This window comes from Sceloporus occidentalis, unplaced genomic scaffold (genome assembly GCF_023333645.1).
Source record: "Sceloporus occidentalis isolate IW3139 unplaced genomic scaffold, rSceOcc1.0.p SCAF_6, whole genome shotgun sequence".
In the NCBI taxonomy this organism is placed as follows: Eukaryota; Metazoa; Chordata; class Lepidosauria; order Squamata; family Phrynosomatidae; genus Sceloporus; species Sceloporus occidentalis.
In genome coordinates this window covers 107,515,092-107,540,796 of record NW_028316986.1, presented here as the reverse complement: position 1 = coordinate 107,540,796, position 25,705 = coordinate 107,515,092, and the positions used below count along the sequence as shown (strand labels likewise).

The 25,705-nt window shown below is 40.5% G+C and overlaps 1 protein-coding gene across 6 annotated transcripts in view; it reads left to right on the top strand.

Moving 5' to 3' along the window:
* The window catches only part of CRYBG1 (crystallin beta-gamma domain containing 1), a 150,089-nt gene that overhangs the window by 71,133 nt on the left and 53,251 nt on the right, over nt 1-25,705 (top strand). For 5 of the 6 annotated variants that reach the window (XM_089530648.1, XM_089530651.1, XM_089530652.1 and 2 more), the window contains exon 3: nt 20,693-22,185. In XM_089530648.1, coding sequence (XP_089386774.1) covers nt 20,693-22,185 — 1,493 coding nt within the window. Of the gene's footprint in view, nt 1-18,250; nt 18,362-20,692; nt 22,186-25,705 lie in introns of those variants that run through there. The other variant, XM_089530653.1, reaches the window with a different exon arrangement.

Sequence of the window (25,705 nt, the reverse complement as noted above, 5' to 3'; positions counted from 1 at the left end):
CAGCATGAAAGGTGTTCCTTAGAAAGGTTAAAACATATAAAAATAATTTTTAAATCACATGTTCATTATAGCTGCTAGGTATTCTGGGGAAGGGCAGTTTAAGTTTTTCTGTGTCAAATTTTCTGCTCAGAATTTGCCTTCCTATGCAGAATGTAGGTAGGTGTTAGCTTAGGAAAGCTAACAATACTTGGGGAGCTCCCAAATGGCAGATAGGGAGGACCCTTGCTGCTTCAGCTCCTTTGGAGGATTAAGGACGAAAGAAATGTGATCATGGATGCCTTGTAGCATGCCTGCTTTGATCCAGAGTCAATCTAAATTGATTTGTGTCCCATCCACAAGTATACATGTGTGTGTTCATTGGTGCCTCATGGTGGAGAGGAATATCTCAGTGTCCTGTCCTAAGGCCATTACTCTTCAAGTTTTGTATCAATGACTTTGGTGAGTAATGGACTCTCCTTCTTTGGAGGTCTTTAAGCAGAGGCTGGATGGTCATCTTTTAGGGATGCTTTGATTGAGAGTTCCTGCATGGCAGGGGTGGACTGGATGGCCCTTGTGGTGTATTCCAACTCTGGGATTCTATGATTCTATGAGATAACAAGGTGCAGGGAATCTTTATCAGATTTGCAGCTGACACAAAACAGGGAGGGGTAGCTAACTGATTGGAAGATAGGAACAGACTTCAAAAAGACCTAGATAGTCTAGAAAATTAGGCAGGAATTAATAAAATGCAATTCCATTCATATAAATGCAAAATTCTGCATTTAGACCACAAAAACCAAATGTACAGAGATAGGATGGGTGATATATGACTCAGCGAAAATAAGATTGGGGTTATTGTTGATCATAAATTGAACATGAGCCAACAGTGTGATGCTGCATCGAGAACAGTACATTTTAGCCTGCATTAATAGAAGTATACTTTCCAAGATGAGGAAAGTAACAATCCCACTGTATTCTGCCTTAGTTAGGCCTCATTTGAAGTACTGTGATCAGTTCTAGGTGTCACATTTTAAGTAGGATATAGACATGTTGTAGCAGGTTCAGAGAAGGACAAAGAGGCACAGAAAACAAAACAGATGAGAAAAGGTTGAAGGAGTTTAGCTTGCTGAAGAGAAGGCTGAGGAGTAACATGACTGCACTCTTTAAATTCCTCAAGGGCTGCCACATAGAGGAGTGGGAAGGCCTGTTCTCTGCCATCTCAGAGGGTAGGACCAGATCTGATGGTCTGAAGTTACAGGAGAGGAGATGTTGATTGAATATTAGAAGGAACTTCTAATAAATAAATCTTAGAATATTAGAAGGAACTTCTTGACAGTAAGAGCAGTTCAGCAATGGAAAAAGATTGCTCAGAGAGGTGGGGTCTCCTTCTTTTGATGTCTTTTTAAAAAAAGAGATTGGGCAGTTCCCTGCTCAGAATGCTTTCACTGGAAATCCTGCATGGAGCAGGAGGTTGGACAGGATGGCCCATGAGGCCCCTTCCAACTATGATTCTATGACTCTATGATCATTTGATTTGTATGCACTGTGATGTGATTAAATTACTTTCTGGAACTTATTTTTTGAGTTATATATCCCAATATATATCCATAGCTTACTTCCTCTTCACTTTATCCTCATAACAAGTTGGTCCAGCTAAGAAAGTATACACTGGCCCAGGGACATCCAACATGTTTCCTGGGATAGTGAGAACTTGTGACTGGATTACTCATGGCTCAGTGCAACTTTATAACCACTACGACCACCCTGGGTTGCTTTGGAGCCCATATGGGAAAAAGCAGGATATAAATTAAATGAATAAATAATAAATAAACAATTAATATGCTCTCCGGATGGGTCCTAGAAGAGATGAAGCCTGAAATCTTCCTGGAAGCCAAGATGACTAAACTAAGGCTGTCGTACTTTGTACACATTATGAAACGGCATGTCTCATTAGAAGAGACAATGCTAGCAAAGGTTGAGGGATGTAGAAAGAGATGTAGGCCACATGCTAGATGGATGGATTAAGGAAGTCAAGGGTATGAATTTCCAAGACCTAAGCAGAGCAGTGGACAGGGAGTCTTGGAGCTGTCTCATCCACAGTGTCACCATCAGCTGGAATTGATTTGAAGGCAGTTAACAACAAAATAGCAAGCATTCCTAAACTAAGACAGTTAACAACAAACAATCCTATACACACTTATTTAGGAGTAAGTCCACTTACCTAAAAAGGGCTTCCTTCTGAGCAGATACGTATAGGATTTATCCTGCAACAGCCATGAGTCACTAGCATTAATTAATTGCAGTTTCCTTATGATCCTCATTGGAAGGGAAAGCTCACATCCTAAATATGCACACCACCCATTTAGAGAGCAAAAAGTGTTTTGAAAAACATAGGATGCTTCATACTGAAGAAGATAATGGCTTTGTATCAAGACCTGCATATCTGGATTCCTTGTTTCATTTCTTTGCTCGGTTGCTGTGGGAAAATATAAACAGAGGCAACTAGTATGTTTCTGTCTTGTTATGGCAAAATAAAATAGAAGGATGTAAACCCATTTCTAGAAGAAATCTTCTAAGATTTATTTTTGTTTATTTAGGCAAAAGCTCATAATGTGGATCCTGGTTTATTTACTTTTACAAACCTGGAGGGGAAGCTTCCCCTCTAGATATTTCCTTACTCATGTAGGGATACCCATGTTTCTCTAAAGGGTTACAGAAGAGGTAAATGCGGGGCATGGGGAGAAAAGAGGCTGCAGCTAGGCAAACAGCAAAACTTAACCCTCACCTTCTATGGGTTCAAATATCAAGGCCCAACCTCATCTCAAAATCTTTGTTGTTAAATGCCTTCAAATTAGCTTGGACATATGGCGACCCTATGACTGAGAGACCTCCAAGTCACTCTGCCCTCAACCACCCTGCTCAGCTCTTGCAGATTAATGGCTGTGGCTTCTCTGATTGAACCCATCCATCTGGTATACAATCTTTATCTTTTCCTATCTATCAGCTTTCTTTACTGTCCAGCTCTCACAATTGGGGGAAGGGGAGGTGAAATACAATGGCATGGACAATCCTAACTTCAGTATTCAGTGATATATTTTCTTGGATCTTTTCTAGCTCCTTCATAGCAGCCCTTCCAAGTCCAAGTATTCTTCTGATTTATTGACTGCAGTCCCTGTTCTGATTTATGACTGAGCCTAAGTATGAAGAATCTTGAACTATTTCATGTCTTCATTGTCTACTTTAAAATTATGTAGAATCTTGTGGTCATTATTTTTGTTTTCTTAATGTTCAGCTGTAGACCTATCTTTGTGCTTTCTGCCTTGATTTTCTTCAATAATCTTAACAAATCTATGATATCTTCTGCTAATAGTATTATTAAGAGCCCAACCTCAACAGTATTTGAAGGCCTGGCAGCGCAAAAATGTTTTAACTTGCCACCAGATTTTATTCGGATGTGAAACCTTCTACACTTGTCCCTCCATATTCGCTAGACCCCTGTGAATATGGGAAAACTGCAAATAACAAAAACACCATGTTTTTACCTGAGAGGACATCTCCCTAGAAATCTCTTGTGGTCAATGTCCGACAGACATTGACCATAGAACTGCACTGGAGGAGCTACAAATGCCTAGTAGAGTATTCTCTCTAGGAATCTCTACATCTTTCAGTGCAACTTTTAGTTAAAATTGACTATAGAGTTGCACTTGAGGACCTAGATATTCTTAGAGAGAACATATTAATCAAATCCGTGAATAATCAAATCTACAAATATCAAAGCTGCAAATATGGAGGGATGAGTATATTATTTTTCTTTATCTTTCTTTCTTTTCCTCCCAAAACTACACTCTGCTTTTTAAAAAAATGATTTTGAGAGAGGTTGCTAAAACTTTTTTGTTAGGATAAGATTTGGCCATGTTCAGTTATACTGAAAGATCAATATCCATCAGTGGAGAAAATCCAGGAACATTTTCCATTTTCAGTATAGGGAATAGAATGTAACATCACAAAATATTTCTTGCAAAAACTGTTAAAGATTAATAGGATTTTACTAATTCTTTTCTAAACTGCATTAAATAGCAGCAAAGTATCAAGATCATATTGTTCTGACCCAGTTGCCAATAGTTTTCTGTGCCCTATTCAAGATGTTGCTTGTAACCTTTAAAATCTTTAAGAACATAGGGCCTGAATATACAGTCAGCCCTTCTTATACACGGACTTTTTTATACATGGATTCAAGCATACACAGTTTGAAAATGTTCAAAAAAAAGTATAAATTTCAAATATCAAACCTTGATTTTCCATTTTTTATAAAGGACACCATTTTGCTATGTCATAATATTTAATGGGACTTGAGCATCTACGGATTTTGTTATACATGGGGGATCTTGGAACCAAACCCCAGTGTATAACAAGGGTCCATTGTATAAGGGACCACCTGTCTCAGTATGGGAGCGAGCATGGTGTGGTGGTTTGAGCGCTAGACTACAACTGGAGACCAGGGTTCAAATCCCATCTCATCTATGAAACCCACTGGGTGAGCTTGGGCAAGTCACATGCTCTCAGCCTCAGGGGAAGGCAATGGTAAACCACTCTGAACAAATCTTGCCAAGAAAACCCCATTTAGTTTCGCCTTAGGGTCGCCATACGTAGGGAATGACTTGAAGGCACACAACATACATATACACACCTCAGTATCAACATTCCTGATTGTTAGAATGTTCAGGAAATTCCCCTTGGAGCCCTGGTGGCGCAGTGGTTAAATGCCTGTACTGCAGCCACTCACTCACAAACCATAGATTTTGCTGTGTTCTGTAAAGCAGCTGAATAAATACTTCACAATCAAACATACTACTGTAATGAAAGACCAAGTTGTGGCTACCCGCACCTCTTCATTGACCATCCATCCTTTTAATTGCGCACTTGGAATGTTCATGAGAATTAATCTATGATGAATTTGTATTTGTTTACATATTTCAGGAGTCTTTGTGGGATTCCTGATAATGGATGTCTCAAGGCATCTACTGAATGCTTCCTCTTTAATTCTTCAGAACAAGTTTTTATCTTTTGGGGAGTTGGTTTAGAAGAAATACCACTTCCTTAACCTTTCCCATTCTCAGATGTCACCATTTGCTGTGACTCACCTTAAGAGTATGTCACTGTCTGTGTGCTGAAGGGATATTTCAGTCATTTTGGGCACTGTTTGCTTTTCTTTATGAAATTCCATTGGAAGGAAAACAAGAAAGCTGTGAAGCATGGGAGGGGCAGACATAGTGGATGTATTGCATTAATGCAGATATGACTGCATCTCACAAATTCTTGTGTTTGTTCTTCTGTAAAAAGCAAAACTGAACTCTATCATCATAATGGTAAGACAGATAACCACTTTTTCTATCTAAGATTATTGTATTTTGAATTTATTAGTTTCAGAATATATGTATTTTCTTAAAACAAAACAAAGCTGCAGTTGGCACTGCAGACCAAGATGAAGAATTTGGTTTGTGGAAAATGTTTTGCTCTTGGGTGTGGAGGAGATGAGAACAGGCATGTCTTCTAAAACTTGCTTGCTGTTTTCAATATTGCTCATGTCCCATACCTTTTTTTAAGCACTTGCATGAACACGAGGAATTTCACTTTATTCATTTCTTCCGCTCTGCATTCTCTGGAATGCTCTGCAAGTAAACTTGGCCTACAGTCATACTGTGCAAGTTGCACTAAGGAAATGGAGACTAATTTCTAGGAAAGAAGAAAAGGTTTGGTCCGTTACTCATTTAAAATATGTTTGGAACTGAAATAACGTGCCATTTCTTTGGCTTTAGGTGACCAGTTATCCCTGTGTGGTAGCATTTTTTATACATTTTACAATGGACAGTATCTACCTGAAAATCAGGAAGGAATGCAAGAATATGTCTAGTTTTCAGCTGGCAGGGTCCTTAAACTTAATGAATGAGATATTTTAATGGAACAGCAAGAAGCATCTCATTTAAGCAAGGAGCATCTCATTTAATTCAATTTTCAGGGTGACTGTCATTGCATTGTGGGCTGGGAGATGATACAGAAATACTTTAAATAAATGACAAAATAACTAATACTGTATTTTTCCCCCTGTTAAATCCAGTTTTAATCAGAAGTTACATTTTTAAGCAAAAGCACCAAAAAATGCCACTCAGCTATTATTTTAAAAGAAATTCAACCAAGTGACATACATTAAGGATTCCGCTTTGAAATGATATGACCAAAATGTTATACAGAAAGAGTTGACTAAGATACGTAGGCAAGCGACATCCTTACAAACAAAAACTATATCAGGGTTAACTGTTAATACATAAGACATGGGATCATACTTACTGTGGTTCAATAGAACTAGATACTGTAAAGATATTTCTATACTCTAGTATGCTATCTTTTCTGTTATGTTGGATTTTGTTAATTTAGCTTTTATTTTTCATTTCTCTTATAAACAAGCCACCAGGATTATTGATCCAGCTTGGGTCAGTGGCAAAACAGTCTATATTTTCTTCAGATCCATCCCACATTCATTCTTTCAGCTGCCGTAAACTGGGAAGTTTGTGAATGCATGCTTCCCTCCAGCCAGAAAACCTGAGTTCGTGCTTATCTTCCTTTCCTGAGCATAAAGATGGGCACATAGGTGATATACATAGAACCACTTTCCCCATAACAGCTTCATATCCTGTTTGTCATATCCTAGTTGTCTCTTTTATGGTTTGGTTTTATGCAGTGCAGCTGTAAGCAACCTTGCAGAGTCCCAAATTTTATTAGGTCACAGAACAGCTTGTCTGCCATCTGTATCATAAAATAAAACAATTGAGTTTTACCAAGCTTAGTTGCCCAGCTACTGGGATGCAATTATTATTCATAACAATTAATCAGGTTAATAACTGTTTACAAGCCCAAGTGTAAAGGTGATGCGAGCACGTGATGAAGTGCTCAATGAAGGATACTTCCATATCCTTTTTTCAAAACAAGTAGTGAGGACTGGTATGCTTTTCTTTTGATTTTTTCATATTCTGTAAAGTGATATCCGAAGCAGGTCTGTGTATGCATTCTTAGATCATAGAATCAGAGTTGGAAGAGACCACGATGGCCATCCAGTCCAACCCCCTGCCATGAAGGAAATCACAATCAAAGCATCCCCGACAGATGGCCATCCAGCCTCTGCTTAAAGACCTCCAAGGAAGGAGATTCCCCCTACACTCTGAGGGAATGTGTTCAGTATACTTATATTATGCTACTTATGTTGACACCCTAACCTGTTGAAGTATCCAACAAACAAGTTTGCAATGTATTATTTGAGGAAAGGTGTATATTTCTTATGTTGTTGTTGTTATGTGCCTTCAAATCATTTGGTGGCCCTTATGGTGACCCTAAAGTGGATCTATCATGGAATATTCTGGGTTTGAGAGTATGTGACTCACCCAAGGTCACCTGGTGAGTTTCAATGGCCAGGCATGGAATTAAACCCTGTCTCCCAAAACGTACTCCAACATTCAATCCGTGATACCATGCTGGCTTTAAGGTGTATATAGATGCACATAATTGCAATACTGACATGCACTTTCTCCACTACAGAAACATATACTGCATAATTATACCTAGATTGGGCTCAGGGGAACCAGTTCTTCTGCTTTAAAGCATATGCAAAATTTTCATAGTGCTTATTGGCTGGCCCTTGTAGCATCTTCATTCCTTCTCAGAGCAGGACTGTGTATAGCATGGATTGGCCTTTGTATCACTCACAAAAACCTTTTGCTTAAGAAAATATCATATATTTCTGCTACAAAAGTGGAGGGGGTGACTATCAGCAATGAGTTACGGGCCAGATAAATATTCCAGGGAGAGCACAACATGCCACAAAGCAGAAGCTCTTGCGAGTGCATTTGCTATTTGCTTGTGTTGTACTGTATCTGTGCAATGTGAGAAGGCCATACTAAATCAATAGGACCGCTTCTGAGTATCTGTATTTGGATTTTAAATTATTGGCTTAATATTTAGATTTTTTTTAAATATCTGAGGAATGTGTTAGAAAATTTGCAGCATTTTTAAGTCTTACATTCAAAAGTGTTTACTTTTAAAAGAGGGTGCAAGGGCTTATTAGAAAGCAGGGGTTCTATCTCCCTGTGTTCTGCATGAGTTAGAGTCCTGAATATACAGAACTATCATGGGCTCCTGTGAGAGTAATTTTATTGTGTCTCTACCACAAGATAAAGCAATCTGATCACAACTATTGCAGACATATCCCCCCCCCAAAAAAAACATCCCCCAACAAAAGTTAACTAGAGAAATCAGAGGAGATAATCTTACAGAAAGATGTAAAAAAAAATATTTCTCAAAATACATTCACAGTTCATCACAAACTAGCCAGAGTACTGTTAGTTCCAATTAGAACAGATCACCTAAGCCAGGGGTTCTCAAACTTTGCTTCTCCAGATATTTTGGACTTCAAGGCCCAGGATCCCTCACCATAGGCCACGCTGGTTGATGTTTCTGGGAACTAAAGCCCAAAGGTTGAGAACCACTGAAACTAACTGTTGGTAAATCAACATCCTATCAATTCAGTTGGTCTGCTCTAGAAGATTTAGACCACTGATCCCTGCTCCTTCTCCCACCCCACCACACAGAGAGAAATATATCTTGTGTTGCCATGAATGATGTTGATGATTTCACTTGTGATTTGAATCAAACAGATATTTGAGTACTTGTGCCTAATCACACCAAATTCAAAACAAAATGGACCAAAAAAAAAAAAAAAAAAAAAAAAACAGCAGTTCCCCTCCTACTGCCTGCAAGCTGAATTTTAATGATTGGTATAAAAATCATACAATTTCCCCCCCAGAATTTTAGGTAAATACATTCTAGAGTTAAAAAAAAGAGCAGGAACCAAAAATGTTTGTTCAAAAGTTACCCCAAAAGTTGACAGATTATGTCAAAACCGTTTCTGCAGTCTCCATTTTGGTCCTATTAAACAACACAGCAAATTTGGTGACTGTGGATTAAGCATGTGGTTTTGGATAGCATGACAGACACTTTAAATTATAGCATAAATAAGGGGGTGTGTCTGTGAGTTTAAATGGGTACACAGAGAACAGCACTAATTGTAATAACTAGGAGTTTCTCTTCTTCATTTGCCCCAAATGAGGGCTACCTGCATGTTCTGTCTCTTACTCATTTTAAAGGGAAAAAAATAGTAGATGCATTTGCTATCCCTGTCCCTACCCCAAAATTTTTGATTAATTTGATACATGATTCTAGCATATTATTTAGTTAAGAGTCCTAAATACTAACAGATTTATTGTAGCTTAAAATTTCCTATACCAGAGTCCACCAGTATATAAAGTATATTCAAGTCCACAAAAATTTATGCAAAGGTACTACTGTACAAGGCTCGTGTGTTGCTTTTGTTGTGACACACTATTATATGATCCACACTGGTCATCATTACTTCATGTTTTAACAGCTGCCAGTTATCTATTATTAAACATTATAATGTCATCTAACTATGCTTTAGAGTTTGTGAAGTGGTACAGCACAATCTATCCAAAGTTAAGCACCTTTAAGTTCAATATTCAGTATTAATAAGAGAAAGTTAAGAATGTGTTATCCCATTAAATCAGTGCTACTTTATACTATTTAACCTTGAATGGCTTATAATTTTAAACATCCATTTAATTCACAAGCACAGACACAGACATAATAGGCACTCATTTACAATTACATGTCATAATACATCAGCAATAAGGTCAGGATTCAGAAACATAGCCATGTTAGGTCTGGAATATCAGTATGCAGAGGTCTAACAGCACTTTTGAGAATAGGGCCCCATTCCCACTGGGTTATAAAGCGAATCAAGAATTGGATTATGGGGACATTGTTCCCATTTGAATTTACGTTCGATCCTAGTTATAGGGAAATCGTTCCCATTTGAATTCGTGTCTGATCCTAATTTGGTCAATTTCTCTAACAAAAACCCGAATCAACGGTGGATAACCCGGGTTATCCTGATGCCACTTTTCCAACAGTTCTTTTGCCAGGGACCATGTCATCCAGGGTAAATTAATGGGAACGTCGGGTGTCCGATTCAGGTATTTTGGGATGGGAGGGCCAATGTTAAAGGGGCTGGTCTGGGGGTGTCACCCACTTTGTTCTCTTTCCTGGCGCCATTTTCCCATTCACGTAGCCTTTCTTCAGTGGTGCAGGAAGCGATCACGTGTGTAGCAGGCCCATACCTAGGCTGGGGCAAGCAGGGCACTGTGGGGCTCCCAGCCAAGGGGGCCCCAAAGAGAGGCTGTATCTACACTGGAGAAATCACCCGGTTGGCACCGCTTTCACTTTTTGCTGACTCTAGGCTATGGAATTCTGGGAGTTGGGCCCACAACAAACTCCAACTCCCAGAATGCCATAGCCTTGAACCAGGATGCTTAAAAGCAGTTCCAAACCGGGTGATTTCTCCAGTGTAGATGCAGCCTCAGTCTCTCTCTCTCTCTCTCTCTCTCTCTCTCTCTGGCGTGTGCGCATCTGCATGCTCCCCTGCCCCTTCTGGGGATTGGAGTTTGTTGTGGGACTGAGCACACACACACACGGGAAGACCTTTGGATCTGAATTGGATCCCCTCTTAGTCTTCCTCCACCTCCTCCTCTTCTTCCTCCTCTTCTTCTTCTTCCTCTTCCTCCTCCTCCACTCTGGGCCCAACAACATACTCCAACTCCCAGAATTCCATAGCCTATAGCCAGAAAAGAGTGAAAGAGGTGCCAAGAGTGTGGATGCAGCCTCTCTCTCTCTGGTGCACGCGTGCTCCCTTGCCCCTCCTGGGAGTTGGGGTTTGTTGCTGGTCGGCTGGGCCCTTATTTCTCTTCTCCTGCTCCTCCTCTTCTTCCTCTCCTCTTCTTCTTCCTCCCCTCTTCCTCCTACTTCCTCCCCTCTTCTTCTTCCTCCTCCCTTCTTCCTCCTCCTCCTCTTTTTCCTCCTGTCTTCCTCCTCCTTCCTCCCCTCTTCCTCCTCCTCCTCTCCTTCCTTCTTCTTCCTTCCCCTCTTCCTCCTCTTTTTATCTTCTTTCTCCGATTCTCCTTCTTCTTTCTCCTCCTTTTCTTCTTTCTCCTACTCTTCTTATTTCTCTTCCTCCTCCTCCTCTTCCCCTCTTCCTCCTCCTCCTCCTGTTCTTCCTCCTCCTCCTTTCTCCTCCCCCTTCCTCCTCTTCCTCTTTTGTTGTTGTTGTTGTTGGGCTTTCAACTACTTTCAGACTTATGACGACCCTGCAGAGTTTCTCTGGCAAGTTTCTTCATGGGGAGGTTGCCTTTACCGTCCCCTGAGAGGCTGAGACAGTGTGACTTGCGCAGTGGGTTTGCATGGCCAGTCTGTCTCCTCAAATTCTCTAGCCACCAAGCCAGCCCTCACTTCTTCCCCCCTTCTTCTTCTTCCTCCTCCTCCTCTTCTTCTTCCCCTCTTCCAATCACAGTGACGCCCAAGCGCTCAGGCGCTTTAGCGACCCATCGACCGCTAAAAACAAACAAACAGAAAAACAGCTTTGAAAGATGCAACTGGGAACAAAATAGCCCACGTCAAAAGGCATCGAAGGAACTGAAGTCACTGTGATGTCCAATCGCCTAAGCGCTTGATTGACAGCTTAAAAAAGAAAAAAGGTTCAAGACAGGCAATGGGAACGGGGAACAAAATAGTCCGCATCAAAATACAACAGAGAAATATCAATGGGAAAGAGAACATGGGTCTAGAAAAACCGAGTTCGTTTGCTCCCTTTTGTAATGGGAATGATGGACATGATTCAAATATGACTCGGGAACTCGATCCAAGCCAAAGTCGGAGCATGATTCGTCGCTTTATAGCCCAGTGGGAATGGGGCCTAGTTGTGCAAAAGAAGTTATAGCACAAGCTTTTGTAGATTTGGTGAGCCTACAAAAGCTTATGCTATAACTTCTTTCGCACAAAATGTTAGTTTCAATGATGCTACAAGATTCCTTTGCATAGTAATGAGATTAGTATATCAATAATAAGACCAATAGTCAGTGAAATATTTTGCTGAGATCCAAAGGCTGTCAACATGCCTTGGATGATAGGCTGTTGGTTGCATTCACATGTTACTTACAATACAAGTTGAGTGAAGTATCCATTGATGGTATTGGTTCCCTCCAAATTGGGAGTTACCGTATTTTCCGGTGTACAAGACGACTTTTTGACCCTCTAAAATGGGGTCAAAAGTTGGGGGCCGTCTTGTACGCCGGTAACAAGAGAGCCCCAGGAACCCAGCGCACTTACCTGGTTGTCCTGCCAGCTTCCAAAGCCCTCCGGAGCCCTTTGGAAGCCGGCGTTTGTGGGCATCAGGCCCCCTAAACTTGGCCTATAGTAGGCCAGGGTACTGCCTGCATGCAAGGCAGGCTTTGCAGGCCTCAGCAAAGGCCTGGGGTAAATAAAAATAAAAAATGAGAGAGAGGGAGATAGAGAGAGAGAGGGAGGGAGAGAGAGAGAGGGAGATAGAGAGAGAGAGATGATAGATAGATAGATAGATAGATAGATAGATAGATAGATAGATAGATGAGAGAGAGAAAGAAATAGATAGATAGAGAGAGAGGGGGGAGGGAGGGAGAGAGAGAGAGAAATAGATAGATAGATAGATAGATAGATAGATAGATAGATAGATAGGGAGGGAGGGAGGGAGGGAGGGAGGGAGGGGGGAGAGAGACAGAGAGAGGGAGAGAGAGAGAGAGAGAGAGAGAGAGATATGATAGATAGACAGACAGACAGACAGAGAGAGAGAGAGAGAGAGAGAGAGAGATAAGCAAGCAAGCAAGCCAAGATTAGAGAACGAGTTGGGGTAAATGCAGTGATGTTTTTTAAATTTTTATTTGGTGTGCATTGGACGAGGGGTGGTCTTATACTCTATATTTTAACTGGAAAAGTTGGGGGTCGTCTTATACGCCCAGTCGTCTTATACACCAGAAAATACGGTACATATAAAATTCAGAACCCAGAGGTCTTATCCAAATTTTCAAACGCTTCTAGTTTTTAATACTGCAGTGTCTGTGGGCATTGCTTAGTTTAATGATATCAGTGTAACTTATCTTTAGTAAATATGTATATAGTTGCACTAAAAATATTTTTATTTAAGAAGAGGTTTTCAAGCATTTATATTTTATTATACACTTTATTATTTATTTGTTCTGTGTTGGTAAATATGTTGCCACAGATGTGTTTAACTATATTTTAAAAGATTGAATTATTTAAAAGAACAATCTATATTAAATTGAATCATATTTAATTAAGGAACATTGAAATAAAGATAGTTAAATTGAATTATAGATATTAAAAACCTTACAGCAGGTATCCAGTCACTAATTATCTTCACAGATTAATCCTTAAATTCAATTCATAATTCCGGCTGCAGTAAATCCATTCAATCAAAACTTTACATAAGTGTTGATTTACAGTTCAGCTGTTGATTCAATGGATGTTCTGTAGTTGCATTTATCAAAAGATTCAGGCTTTGGAATTATATCTTATGCATCTACCATCTGAGATAGCCTTCCACTTCACTGTTTCATTTTACAGCGGTTTTACTGATTTGCATTCCCAATCTTCCAAATGTGAGAAGTGCCAGGAAGAGTACACAGCAAATGGTATCGACATGTTTTCTCAGACTTAGTTACCTCAGTAGGGTTTATTTTGAGGAAAGTGTGCATGAGGTTACAGTTGCTTTTCTATTAACGTACAAAATACAAGCAGAGCATAAATGGAGGTACATAGCCATAGATCTCCACAGAAAAACTTGCTGTGTAGCTCTCTCAAGGCTGCAACCACTATCTCATGGTCTTCCTAACTGCCAAGTTCCTTCAGCCTCTGAAGTCTGGCTTTCATTAACTCTAACTGATGAAATAGCAGCTAACCATCCTGAATTGTTAGCTACCTCTCAGGCTAGCTAACATATTTTTCAGAGCAAAGAGTGGAACAAACTTCATTGCCTTCATATTCACCTCTCATTTTCCTATGGCAGTATGTATGAAGATTGGCATATGATCATTGTTGTTTTTATTGTTAAATGCCTTCATGTCAACTCTGACCTGTGGCAATGCTGTTATAGGGTTTTCTTGGAAAGATTTATTCATAGCAATTTGCCACTGCCTTCCTTTAAGGCTGAGAAAGTATGACTTGCCCAAAATTACTTAGAGGGTTTCCATGGCTGAACAGGGATTCAAACTCCAGTCTTCTGGAATCCTAAATCCAACACTCAGACCACCACACCATTCTGGTTCGCTGCAACTTGTCATGGATGCTTCAAGGGTAAACTATTATGTGTTCAGTTTCTACACACACAGGCTCTTTGCAGTTGAGGATAGAATGAATACACATTGAGTGTAATGTGTAAAGAAAGGAGAGGTACTGAAGAGATGGTTAACCAGTATCTATAAAATACACATCAGTCTACAACTAGGACAAAGGGAGGGTTAGCTTTTAGTATTACAGTACATTTTTCCACTCTTGATTTTGTGAGTGCTGGGAAGTTTAATAGTCTCTCAAACCAAGCATTCTTAACATATCTTAGACTTCCTGATTGGCTTCCAGGTGGGGAGGGGGGGTTAAGAAGTAGATCTGTATCTCTACATTTGCACTTCAGTCATCTGAGCAGCTGTGGCCATTGCCTGCTATTTGGATCATTTTGACCACTTGTTGTTGTGTTCCTTCAAGTCACTTCTGACTTACAGCAATTCTATGGCAACCCTGTCGCAGGGTTTTCTTAGCATGATCTGTTATGCCTTCCACTGAGGCTGAGAGAGTGTGACGTCTCTAAGATCACCCAGTGGATTTTTATGGTTGAGCAGGGATTCAAACCCCTGTCTCCAAATAGCCCAAAACTCAAGCCACTACACTCTTTGGCCTCTACACACATTATTTTGTGACAAAAATAATTAATGTGAGTATCTTCCAGTGCAAATTTGCATCAGAACTTTGTGTTTGTTTTACAGTGCCTGTTTTGCATTTCAAACTAAATCCCATCTGGGATATATAAAAATACATATTTGCCAGTGAGCATCCTTTTTGCTGTTCCATCTGTTAAAGCATTACTAGTTCACTGATCTAAACAGTAAAATAATTTTCAGAAATGGTGGAGATGAAAGATTGGTTCCCTAATTCAAGATCTTGACTTATGGATATGTCACTCTTCTGTTTCCTTGCTGATTCTTCCCCTTGATATATAATTCCTCCATATGTTGTGATGCGTAGTAGCATATATTTATTCAGACATTATTTCTTCTTATTGTTATCCTGTAAACTCCCTTTAAAGATATTCTCCAGAGACCGATCATTGAATTTAAAAATAAATAAGCAAACACTGGATCATATTCATAACAAGCCTCTTTTAAAATATACGTTTTAAGTCTTGTTTTATAATTGCGGTAACTTCAGACATGATTTCTTGGCATTGGATTGGGTTTTTTTCAAAATACCCAATAAGAACAGTTGGCTTTCTACCATAACATCAAAGGTGGTTGGTTTTGCTTGAGGCAGCTTTTTGTCCTTCATAGATGAGAATAGACTGTGCTTCAGCAGCATTTCAAATTGCTCAGGCTTGTGTAGGGCAAGCAACCAGCTCTGTGAAAATACCTTATTTCCTGGGCATTGTTCCACTTGTTGGCACCTTTCTCTTGACAATCTAGAAAGTTATGCCTGGTTCCTTGGCATCTTCAAGCAACCACCTCTGCCCTGCATTCAGCTGAAGTTGTATGGCTTCCCCCATCCGTCAAACATAGAATTTAGAGGCAATGGGTGACCCCCACCCTATTTTGTTACCATTACTGAGGGTAAGACAGGATGGAAGCTGCAGTCTGGGAACATCCTAGATTGTCCATGTGTGTTACCCCTGTCCTATGAAATTACAGCTCCCTTCACCCTTTTGTTAAGAGAAACACCTTCTCTTATTACTTCATTATGCAAAGGATCTTGCAGTACCTTTGAGACTAACTGGAAGATAGAAGTTAGTGGCAAAAGCTTTTTTAGACTTGAGCCTACTTCCGGATACATGTAGTGGGCATCCATAAACCACTTGGGAGAGTTGGGCAGTGAAAGATAGAAGTTGGTAGCATGAGCTTTTGTAGACTTCAGCCTACTTCTTCAGATGCATGAGGTGGACATGGATCCACTACATGTATCTGTGGAAGTAGGCTCAACTTCATGCTACGAAAGTTCATGCTACTAACTTCTCTCTGTTAATCTCAAAGACCCCTTTGCATCCTGATTTTCCAGACTAACACTGCTGTATGTTTGAATTTTACTGCTTCATGTGAAGTACAAGTAAAATTATTCACTGGGCTAATTAGGAACTGAAGTATCTTCTACTGGTATTTTATGGTCTGTCTTGTCCCATATTTGAATGGGCTGCCCAGGTGTGCGAAGAAGCCTTCCCTTTGACCAAGACCTTGGGCTTGTCACACTCTCTCAGCCTCAGACGGTGGCAAGGGCAAACCCTCTCTAAAGAAACTTGCCCAGAAAACCTCATGATAGGTTTCCCTTACAGTCGCCATAGGTCAGAAGTGACTTGGAGACACACAACAACAGCAACAGCAATTCCATACAAACAGGGCTCTGAATTTTCAACATGTGGTGGGACTGAGCCAGTGTAGTGTATTAGTTTGGGCATTGGACTATGACTCTGGAAACCAGGACTGAAATCCCAGCTTTGCCATGTGAACCCACACTGGGTGGCTTGGGGCAAGCTACACTCTCTCAGCCTCAGACAGTGGCAAGGGCAAACCCTCTCTGAAGAAACCTGCCCAGAAAACCCCACAATGGGGGTCCCCATAAGTCAGAAGTGACTTGAAGACTAATAATAATAATAATAATAATAATGCTTTAGTGCCGCCATAGGTCAGAAATGACTTGGAGACACACAATGACTACAACAATTCCATATAAACAAGGCTCTGGGTCTGCAAATGTAGTGGGAGGCAGTGCAGTGTAGTGGTTTGAGCATTGGACTGCCACTCTGGAGATTCGAATCCCAGCTCGGCCATGTGAACCCACACTGGGTGACCTTGGGGAGGCCACACTCTCTCAGCCTCAGAGGGTGGCAAAGGGCAAACCCCTTCTAAAGAAACTGGCCAAGAAAACCCCACGATGAGGGTCCCCATGAATCAGAAGTGACTTGAAGACACAATAATAATGAAACAGTATGTACAAGGGGTTTGGAGAGGGAGGGAGGGAAGGAGACGGATAATAAGAACTGGAGAAAAAGGGAGGGAAGGAGCTGGATTATTATTATTATTATTATTATTATTATCCGTGTCCTTTCCTCCCTCCTTCTCCAATTTTACAGTGCTCTATAAATGAAGCTTAATAATAATCTCTAAATAAAGTTTTGTTGTTGCTGTTATCAAGCTTTATTTACAGAGTGCCATTAAATTTACACAGCGCTGTACATACTATCAGTTATTGTAAGCTGCCTCGATCTGGATGGAGAGGCGGGGTAAAAATAAAAGATTTATTATTATTATTATTATTATTATTATTATTATTATTTAAAAATAGAATAAAATAAAATAAACCTGCCCTGAGGTGTACATTCTACTGAAAATAATTTAACAAAACACATATGAATACATATTAAGATTAAATAATAATATAACAAACAAATAATAACAGTAAATAATAATAATAATAATAGTTGATAATAATTATTATTATTATTTGCTTGCTTGTTGATACTATTGTTATTGTCTGATGTTGGATATTTTATTGTTTTTAGCTGCTTTTAATTGAATTCTGATGTAAACACTTTGTGCTTTTATTTAGTCTGTAACCTCGCTCCGATCCACCGGGAGAGGCGGGGAAACATAAATAAAATGTATTATTATTATTATTAAACAATAATAGTAAATAATAGTTGATAAATAATAAAAATAGTTGATAATAATAGTTGATGATAATAATAATACTAATACTAATATATCACCCCCACCCACCCTTTTTCAGTTTGTGGAGCTGAGGTTTGTGAGGCCTCCCTCTCTCCCTCCCTCCCTCCCTCCCTCCTGCAGGTGCCCCCCTTGCCTTTGCCCTGGCTGGCCCTCTTCCTCCCTCTCTCCCCCGCCTGCCTGCCTGCCTGCCTGCCTGCCCTGGGTCCCGGGTGCCAGGGGAGCCATTGCCATGGGCCCTGCAGCTGCTGCCGGTGGCGCTGGAGGCGGAGGCGGGCAGCGCTGGGGCGTGGCGGGCTGAGCCGTTCAGACGCTCGGCGCCTCCGCGGGAGCCAATCTCCCTCTCTCAGCCTGAGCCCAGGAGGAAGAGGAGGAGGAGGAGGAGAGGAGCCCGGGAAGGAAAGGGCAGCAAGGGCTGCGCTCAGGGGACAGACAGAGAGAGCGAGAGCCCCACAGTAAGTGCAGGGCTTTGCAGGGGCAGGCAGGGAAGGAGACCGACCAAGGTCTTGCTGTCGCTTGCCCCTAAGGAGCCATGGGGGGGGGGGGAATGGTTTGAGTGCCGGGACTCTGGGCACCTGGGTTCGAATCCCCGCTTGGGCCACGGGCAAGTCACACTCTCTCAGCCTCAGGGGGAAGGCAGTGGCAAAAGGGGGGCGTGCTTAGGTCTCCTCCGGGTGGAAGGCACGCAGCAGCAGTAAAGGCAGCCCTGTGAGGATAGTTTTCTTCAGAGGGCTTCTTTTTCTTTGTTGCCATGGTTGGCCTCTGAGGCTGAGAGAGTGTCTCACCCCGGTGGGTGCCCAGGGATATAGATCCAGGTTTATAGATGTTAAAGATTTTAATCTGATGATGATGATGATGATGATATTTGGTTTTTGGATTGGTTGGGATAAGAGGAAAGAGGGTTTTAATAAATTGTATGCTATTTGTCATTTTATGAATATTATGTTATCTGTTCCGTGTATGTAAGCCGCCTCAATCCCCTGGGAGAGGTCAGGTACAAATACATTTATTATTGTTGTTGTTATTATTATTGTTATTATTTCCAGAGCCTGCTCCCCAGAGTCCTGGCCCAAGGCTGAAAGCACTTGGGTGCCACAGGACTGGAAAGAGGCAGGAAAGGGCTTGAGGAAGAGCGCGCTCGCTCTCTCTCTCCTGCGGTCGGTTGCCGCTTGTTTCCTCAGAGGCGGTGACAACAGCCCTTGAAGCGTCCCAGTGGCCTGCCTTGGGAGTATGAGGCAGCATTCCTTCCCACCTCCCTCCCTCCCTCCCGGCACCTGAGCCCTCCAGCTCTTAAGCCAGAGCAGAGCCTGGGAGTCTCCTGCCTGGGTGCCTGACTTGCCTCTTGCTGGCCTCATAAACAGAGACACTACCTTGGGATCCTGAGAATGGCTGGCAGAGGTTTGCTTCCAAACAGGCTTTTCTGCCTCTTTCTCACTGTGCAGCATTTGCATCCTTTCAGAAGTTCTTGTTGAAGGACCAGAGAAATACTGTTAGAGGGTTGTCCAGAAATCAGAAATCCATGACTACAGGAGCAGGTGCATTTTGCTAATGTGCAAGGTTTCATTGCATTAGCAAAAGGGTGGCCAGACACGTCCTCCTTTTCCAGAGAACAGAACCTGGAACAAGGGATGCAAGCCCCAGGAACAGAGATTCCACCTCAACATTAGGAGGAACTTCCTGACAGCAAGGGATGTTCGACAGTGGAACAAACTCCCCCGGAGTGTAGTGGAGTCTCCTTCCTTGGAGGTCTTTAAGCAGAGGCTGGATGGCCATCTGTCGGGGATGCTTTGATTGAGATTTCCTGCATGGCAGAATGGGGTTGGACTGGATGGCCCTTGTGGCCTCTTCCAACTCTACAATTCTATGATTCTGTGACACACCCTACATTCCAACCTTCTGCCCAGGAGGAGCTCTGAAACACCCTCCATTTTGAGCATCGCCAAGAAGCATGGGTTTACATTTATATTAACTGTTTTGAGCATTTGTTCAGTTGTGTCTCCCTCATTTTGCAGTGCTTTCTCCTCCTCTGCGGTTATTAGGACATCTGGTCAGCTTGAATAGGGATGCTTTTGGCCACATAAGATAGGTGACTTTTGGCCACATAAGACTGTGGCCAAACATTGCCGGATTAGCAGTTTTTGGCTTTTGAGTAGACAAATGGTGGTACTGTTGTGTTGGGCTTAACAGAGGACAAAATACATGTTTCTGCTAACAAGTCTTGATGAGGAGGAAGAGATTTCATTTATTTTTGTTCAGAAGGATAAAGAAACGGCCCTGAGTCATACCCCAGTGTTTCACTGACACAATCTGTAGCTAATGAAAATCATATTTATTAAGAATGTGACCTTTGTACTGACAAGTCGTTTCGTGATTAAAGGTTTGCATAACTACAGCATAAACTATATACCTGTTTAGGAGTGTAATCTCTGAATAAGACTCTGGGAGACCAGAGTTCATATCTCTGCACAGCCATACTGAATGACCCCAGAGAAGTCACATTCTCTCAGCCTCAGAGGAAGGCAAAAGGCAAACCCCCTCTGAACACATCTTGCCAAGAAAACCCTTTGATAGGGTTGCTTTAAGTCGGAAATGACTTGAATGACAATAGATGGGTAAAATGGCATTCTTAAAACTGTAACAATATTCTTTCCAAAGAAAACTTGCAGTTCAGGAGGGTTTAGGTCCACTTCGCCTTTGACCATATACATGTTTAATAGAAATATGTGTGTATAAAATACCCTTGTTTTGAATTCTGACTTCCTTCTTCCTTTTGATTGTCTTTTTAGTCCAAAACCCGCTCTTCAGAATCCTCTAAGGAAGAAAACAAAAAGAAACCAGTTTTGGGGAAGTTTGGAAATTTTTTTACAACTGGGAGAAGAAAACATCCGAAAAACACATTAGAAGCTTCTTTAAGGCCAAGTGTTATAAGTGCAGACTCTACATCTCACAAGAATTTAGCTCCATTGGCATCGCTAGATATTGAGGACTTAAAAGATCTGTCCAAAAGTGAAGAGTCTCTTATTGACCAGTCTTATGATCCAAACCTGTCAAGGATACAGAATAGTGTTCAAGACCCAGATGAGTATCTCTACAATAAGGACCTGACACCTTTGTATAATGACATTGTTTCAGAATGGAACACTAAAGGAATTTCATCTGACAGCGAATGGTCACCTGAATGGCACAGTAGTAATGAGACAATAAAAAATACGTTATTCGATAGCAATCTTACACTCCAGACACTGGAAGGAGAGAACAATCTTGTAACTGATACAACAAATACTACTACTCCAGACTTTTTTAAAAGTTTAACTAATATATCCAGTGAAGACCTAGAACACAACATATTAGACCACAAGCAATTAGTGGATGTGCCTCCATTTGTGGAACCAGATTATGCACCATCAAAAGATCAGTCCCCTGTTTTGGAATCAAAGCCAGCTGAGCGCATTTGCCCTTCTCGAGTGTTGACAGTAGATATCTTTCTTCATAAGACTGAACAACCAAATTCAAATGAAACAGAGACTGCTACATTAGATGACAACTGTAGTAGCACAGTCACAATGGATAAAAAACCTGCAGTAAGGAGGTCTGGAAAGAGGAGAAAATCTCAGTCTTCCAGTGATATACCAAATGGAGATAAAAGTGTCACTGAGAATAGTGTAAAAGAAGAATCTGTTTTTGATAGTATTTCTTCAGAAAAAATAAACAGTTCTGAAAGAAAAGCTAAGACTTCTCTGCAGAGTAATTCTCCCACAGCTAATCATGACGTAAGGGCTGGAAGTAATCAGAAGGGATTTAATAAAACAGAGTTAGAAAAAAGCAAACAGCAGACCTCAGCTTCATCTCCATACAGGAGAAAATCCTTTAAAAAAAATCAGTCTGAGGCAGGTCCTCTTTCACCCACAGGTCTGAAGAGTCATGGCAAAGATTCTTCCACCAAAAAACAAAATGGAGGTGTAACAGATGGTAACTCAACATCAAAAAACACTACAGTAGAGAAATCATCTCCCAATGAAAGCCCTGTGGAGACTCCTAAAGTTTCTTCCATGGGGCCTACAGGCAATAGCACTCTGCTACTTTCGGAAGAGAAGACAGGCTCAAAGATCACTCATTTTTTCAACAGCACTGATGGCAGTGTTTTGTTGCAGACTGATAAGCGTAAAAATGGTCAGATAGGAACAACACATGAAAAACAAGCTTCCTCTGATTGGGATAGTGCAAAACAGAGAAATACAACCTTCGATGTTTCCAGAACGGTCACAACAAAAGTTAGTCTGTAAGTAGTTTCACATTTTAAATTTGTATACTGCTCGAACAAGATGTTTATTAAATCACTTAGTAAGCAGGAATTGTAATTGCTATCTATCCTGATGCCTGGCTTTCACTTGCTTTAATATAAGTGAATCTTCAAAAATTAAACTGAAACTCCAGGGCTTGCTACTATTGCAACTGCTTTTTAGGATTCGTGTAATTGAAGACAATTAGACTATTTTTGTTGTGTTAGCTCGCACTTTGAAACAAAATTTAATTTCAAGAATGTTTTCTATACATTGTTTTTGGACTTTTCATTTACTCAAGAGAAATTATAACCCACAGTAAGGAAAATGAGGAAGATAATAATTATTGGTGTCTGTGACAACATTTTCTGTGGACACAAATGTTTTCCCATATGCATTGTAAAAAGTAGCTGGTTAAGGGCCAAACTATACATCACAGAATCCTGCAGAGCCTTTTTCCCTGTGAGGTTTTTTTATTTGCTTTTTTACAAAATGAAAAGCAACTTCTGAAAGCTACAGTAAGGAATCTCAGGGATCTGTGGGTTGTTTGTGTGGAGAATCTCCATGCACAGGAATCTCTGCTCTTCAAAGGTGTTGCTTTCCAACGGAGGACAGCAGTAGTGGAAGAGTCAGGGCTAATCTCTTTCTTGCTCCCATGTTGAAGGAAATGTAATGAATAATGCCTGAACACAAGGGCCTCTTCATCAGCATGGATTAGCTTGTATGAGAAAAAGCAGTACTGATGAAGCTGATAGAACCTCCTGAGTACTTAGAAAAATATGATAACTGTAGTTTTGTAAATTGATTTTTTTGAAAAGAGAGAAGCTTAATAGTTAATTTTAAACGTTTGTCAAGGAATCAGATTAAGCCACTTGTGAGGGCCAAATGTACTCTCAAGAAAGCCATACAAATCAAATACCTAGATATCAGTCATGATACCAGTTGCAAATAAAATGTCATCCTGTTAAAGAGACTCCTTTCCCAGTAAAACAGTGTTGTTGCAAATGACCAATCCTGGTCAACAGCACTCAACAATAAGAAATACAAACATCTGCAAGAACTGACTGTCGTTTTTAAAACATAAAACAACAAATTATGCAATGAAAATACAAAAATAATTATAATAATTGCATGCGTATGATGCAGAAACTAGGAATTATAAATTACCTATAGGAACAATGAAATCTCACAAATGGTAGTCCATAATACACAAGCAGCCTCTATGAAATTGGCACACTTCATAGTTGCCTGAGTAAGAACACAAAACAGTTACCTGAAGCACACAGTTCCTGCCATTTGCTGCCATTGCATTAGTCTTGGAGATTACACTTGACCTTTTCTTTGTGTCAGTAGTGACAAACCCTGTCAGTTCTGAAGCTGCTTCTTTTCAATGTCTCAGGTTCCCCTGGCTGTTTATCAGTCATGGCTTGATTCATTCTGAGTGTCAGAAGCAGTCAGTCTCATAGAACTGAGCTGCTATATACAGTCATCAGACTTCACAGCTACATGAGTGATTATGGATGCATCTACACTATAGCAATAATGCCGTTTGACACCATTTTATGTGGACACCATTCCATACTGTGGAGTCCTGGGATCTGTAGTTTTACATCTTTAGCCTTCTCTGCCAAAGAGTGCTGTTGCCTCACAACACTGTGAAACTCAGGATTTTGTAGGCTGGAGCCATGGCAATTAAAGTGCTGTCAAACGGCATTATGTCTACAGTATAGATGCACCCTATTTTTTTAGAATAATTCCCTCCAGAGTTTGTTCAATCATAGGAACATAGGCCTTTTGAGATGTTCATGCCATTGTAGGTTGTTCATTTTCCAAACAATATAGGCCTTTAAACAGGCAGTTCCCATCATATTCAAGGAAAAAACATTATAGATCACTGTTTGATCATGCATTAGGAAGTATTAGTGGGGGAAAGCTTGATGACAGTTGTTTACTCCACCTTTAGTTGTTTGTTTGTTTGTTTGTTTGTTTGGATTGGGTTTTTTTTAATAAAATACAGATGATCTCAGGCTTGGAGTTTAAGGTATCTATATCATTTATTCTTCCTTTCCCTAGTGCACAATTTACAAGTGTCAAATTATTTCCAAAACCATCTAATGCTGATGCTGATACTACTTAACTAAAGCAAACATATACATGGTGAACAATAAGGAAGTTTACATAGCATTTGGTAGGGTTACTCACATTACCTGGATAATTTTTAAGTTATCTTTGTCTTTCCAGTAGGGATAGAAACAATCCTCAAAACTATGAGAATATGAACATCATTTTCATTAAGAGTATGCAAAGGGATCTTGCAGCACCTTTGAGATTAACTGAAAGATAGAAGTTGGTAGTTTTGTAGATTTGAGCTTATTTCCTTAGATGCATTTGAATTAAATTAAGAGATCAAGAGATGAAACAGCACATATCAAGAGTTGGTGACTACCTGGAGCAAGAACAGTGCAAAAGTTTTATTAATCTCTTTCGGTGCTGTGAGGATGCATTTGACCCCATGTGTGGATAAGGGGTCAAACAAGGACTTGAGCTGGTTTCACGCAACTTGTCTTCCATTCTGGAATAATAACAGTTTTTTCAGTTAGCAGGTAATGAGATCTCTATTGAACTGGATTGTGTGGTTCACAGACACTTAACTGCTCTTGATTTTGAGGTTTTCTTTAACTATGTTTACTACTAGTACTTAATTTTACATACATCTTTGTGAGTTAACCAAAAGTAAAGTACTTTATGGAGGAAGGAAGAATTACCTGTGCCTTACTTTGACAAAGCATTTTATAAATATGGGTGGGAATCACATTGTGTTCTTAAGGAGATGACATACTCTTCAGATTAGTCATCAGAATGTAAACCTTCTCCCATATGTTGTAATATGGCCATGAAGTGTTATAGAGAAATATAAACCATCTGTGATATATGTGCACGATTCAAGGAAATGAAAATCACTTCAGTTGTTTTGATTTTGAATTGTATTGTTAACTTTATTTCCTAAATCTCGGAAAGTAAAACATTAGTTTACATGAACCCAGTGTACCTTGACAGCCTCATCCTAAGTAAATATAGCAGGTTTCCTAATACATTACTAGAATAGTAATCTTAGTTTCACATATGAAACTAAGTGTGTTTCATCCAACTTCCTTTTATATGAACAAAAGCCTTCTTCCACTGCTGGAAGACTATGCTGGAACCTGGTAGTGACAGCAGAGGATTTTCACTTTTCCCTGCAAACCCCCCCCCCCCAAATTCTGGAAGGGCAACTAACTCTTGGAACCTTTTGGAGACGCGGGATACAAAGGAAAGAGGAATCGCAAAAGACATGTGCTAGCCTCCCTCTCAGGGGAATCCCCTTAGTGAAACCCAATTCAAGCAGTGCTCTTGCTGGGGGAACGAAACCTTGAGCTAGGTCTGTTACCTACCTGGTCCCTACCTGGACCAAAAGGGCCTTGAAGCAGTGGTACACGCACTGGTAATCTCTTGTTTAGATTTCTGTAAGGGGCTACCCTT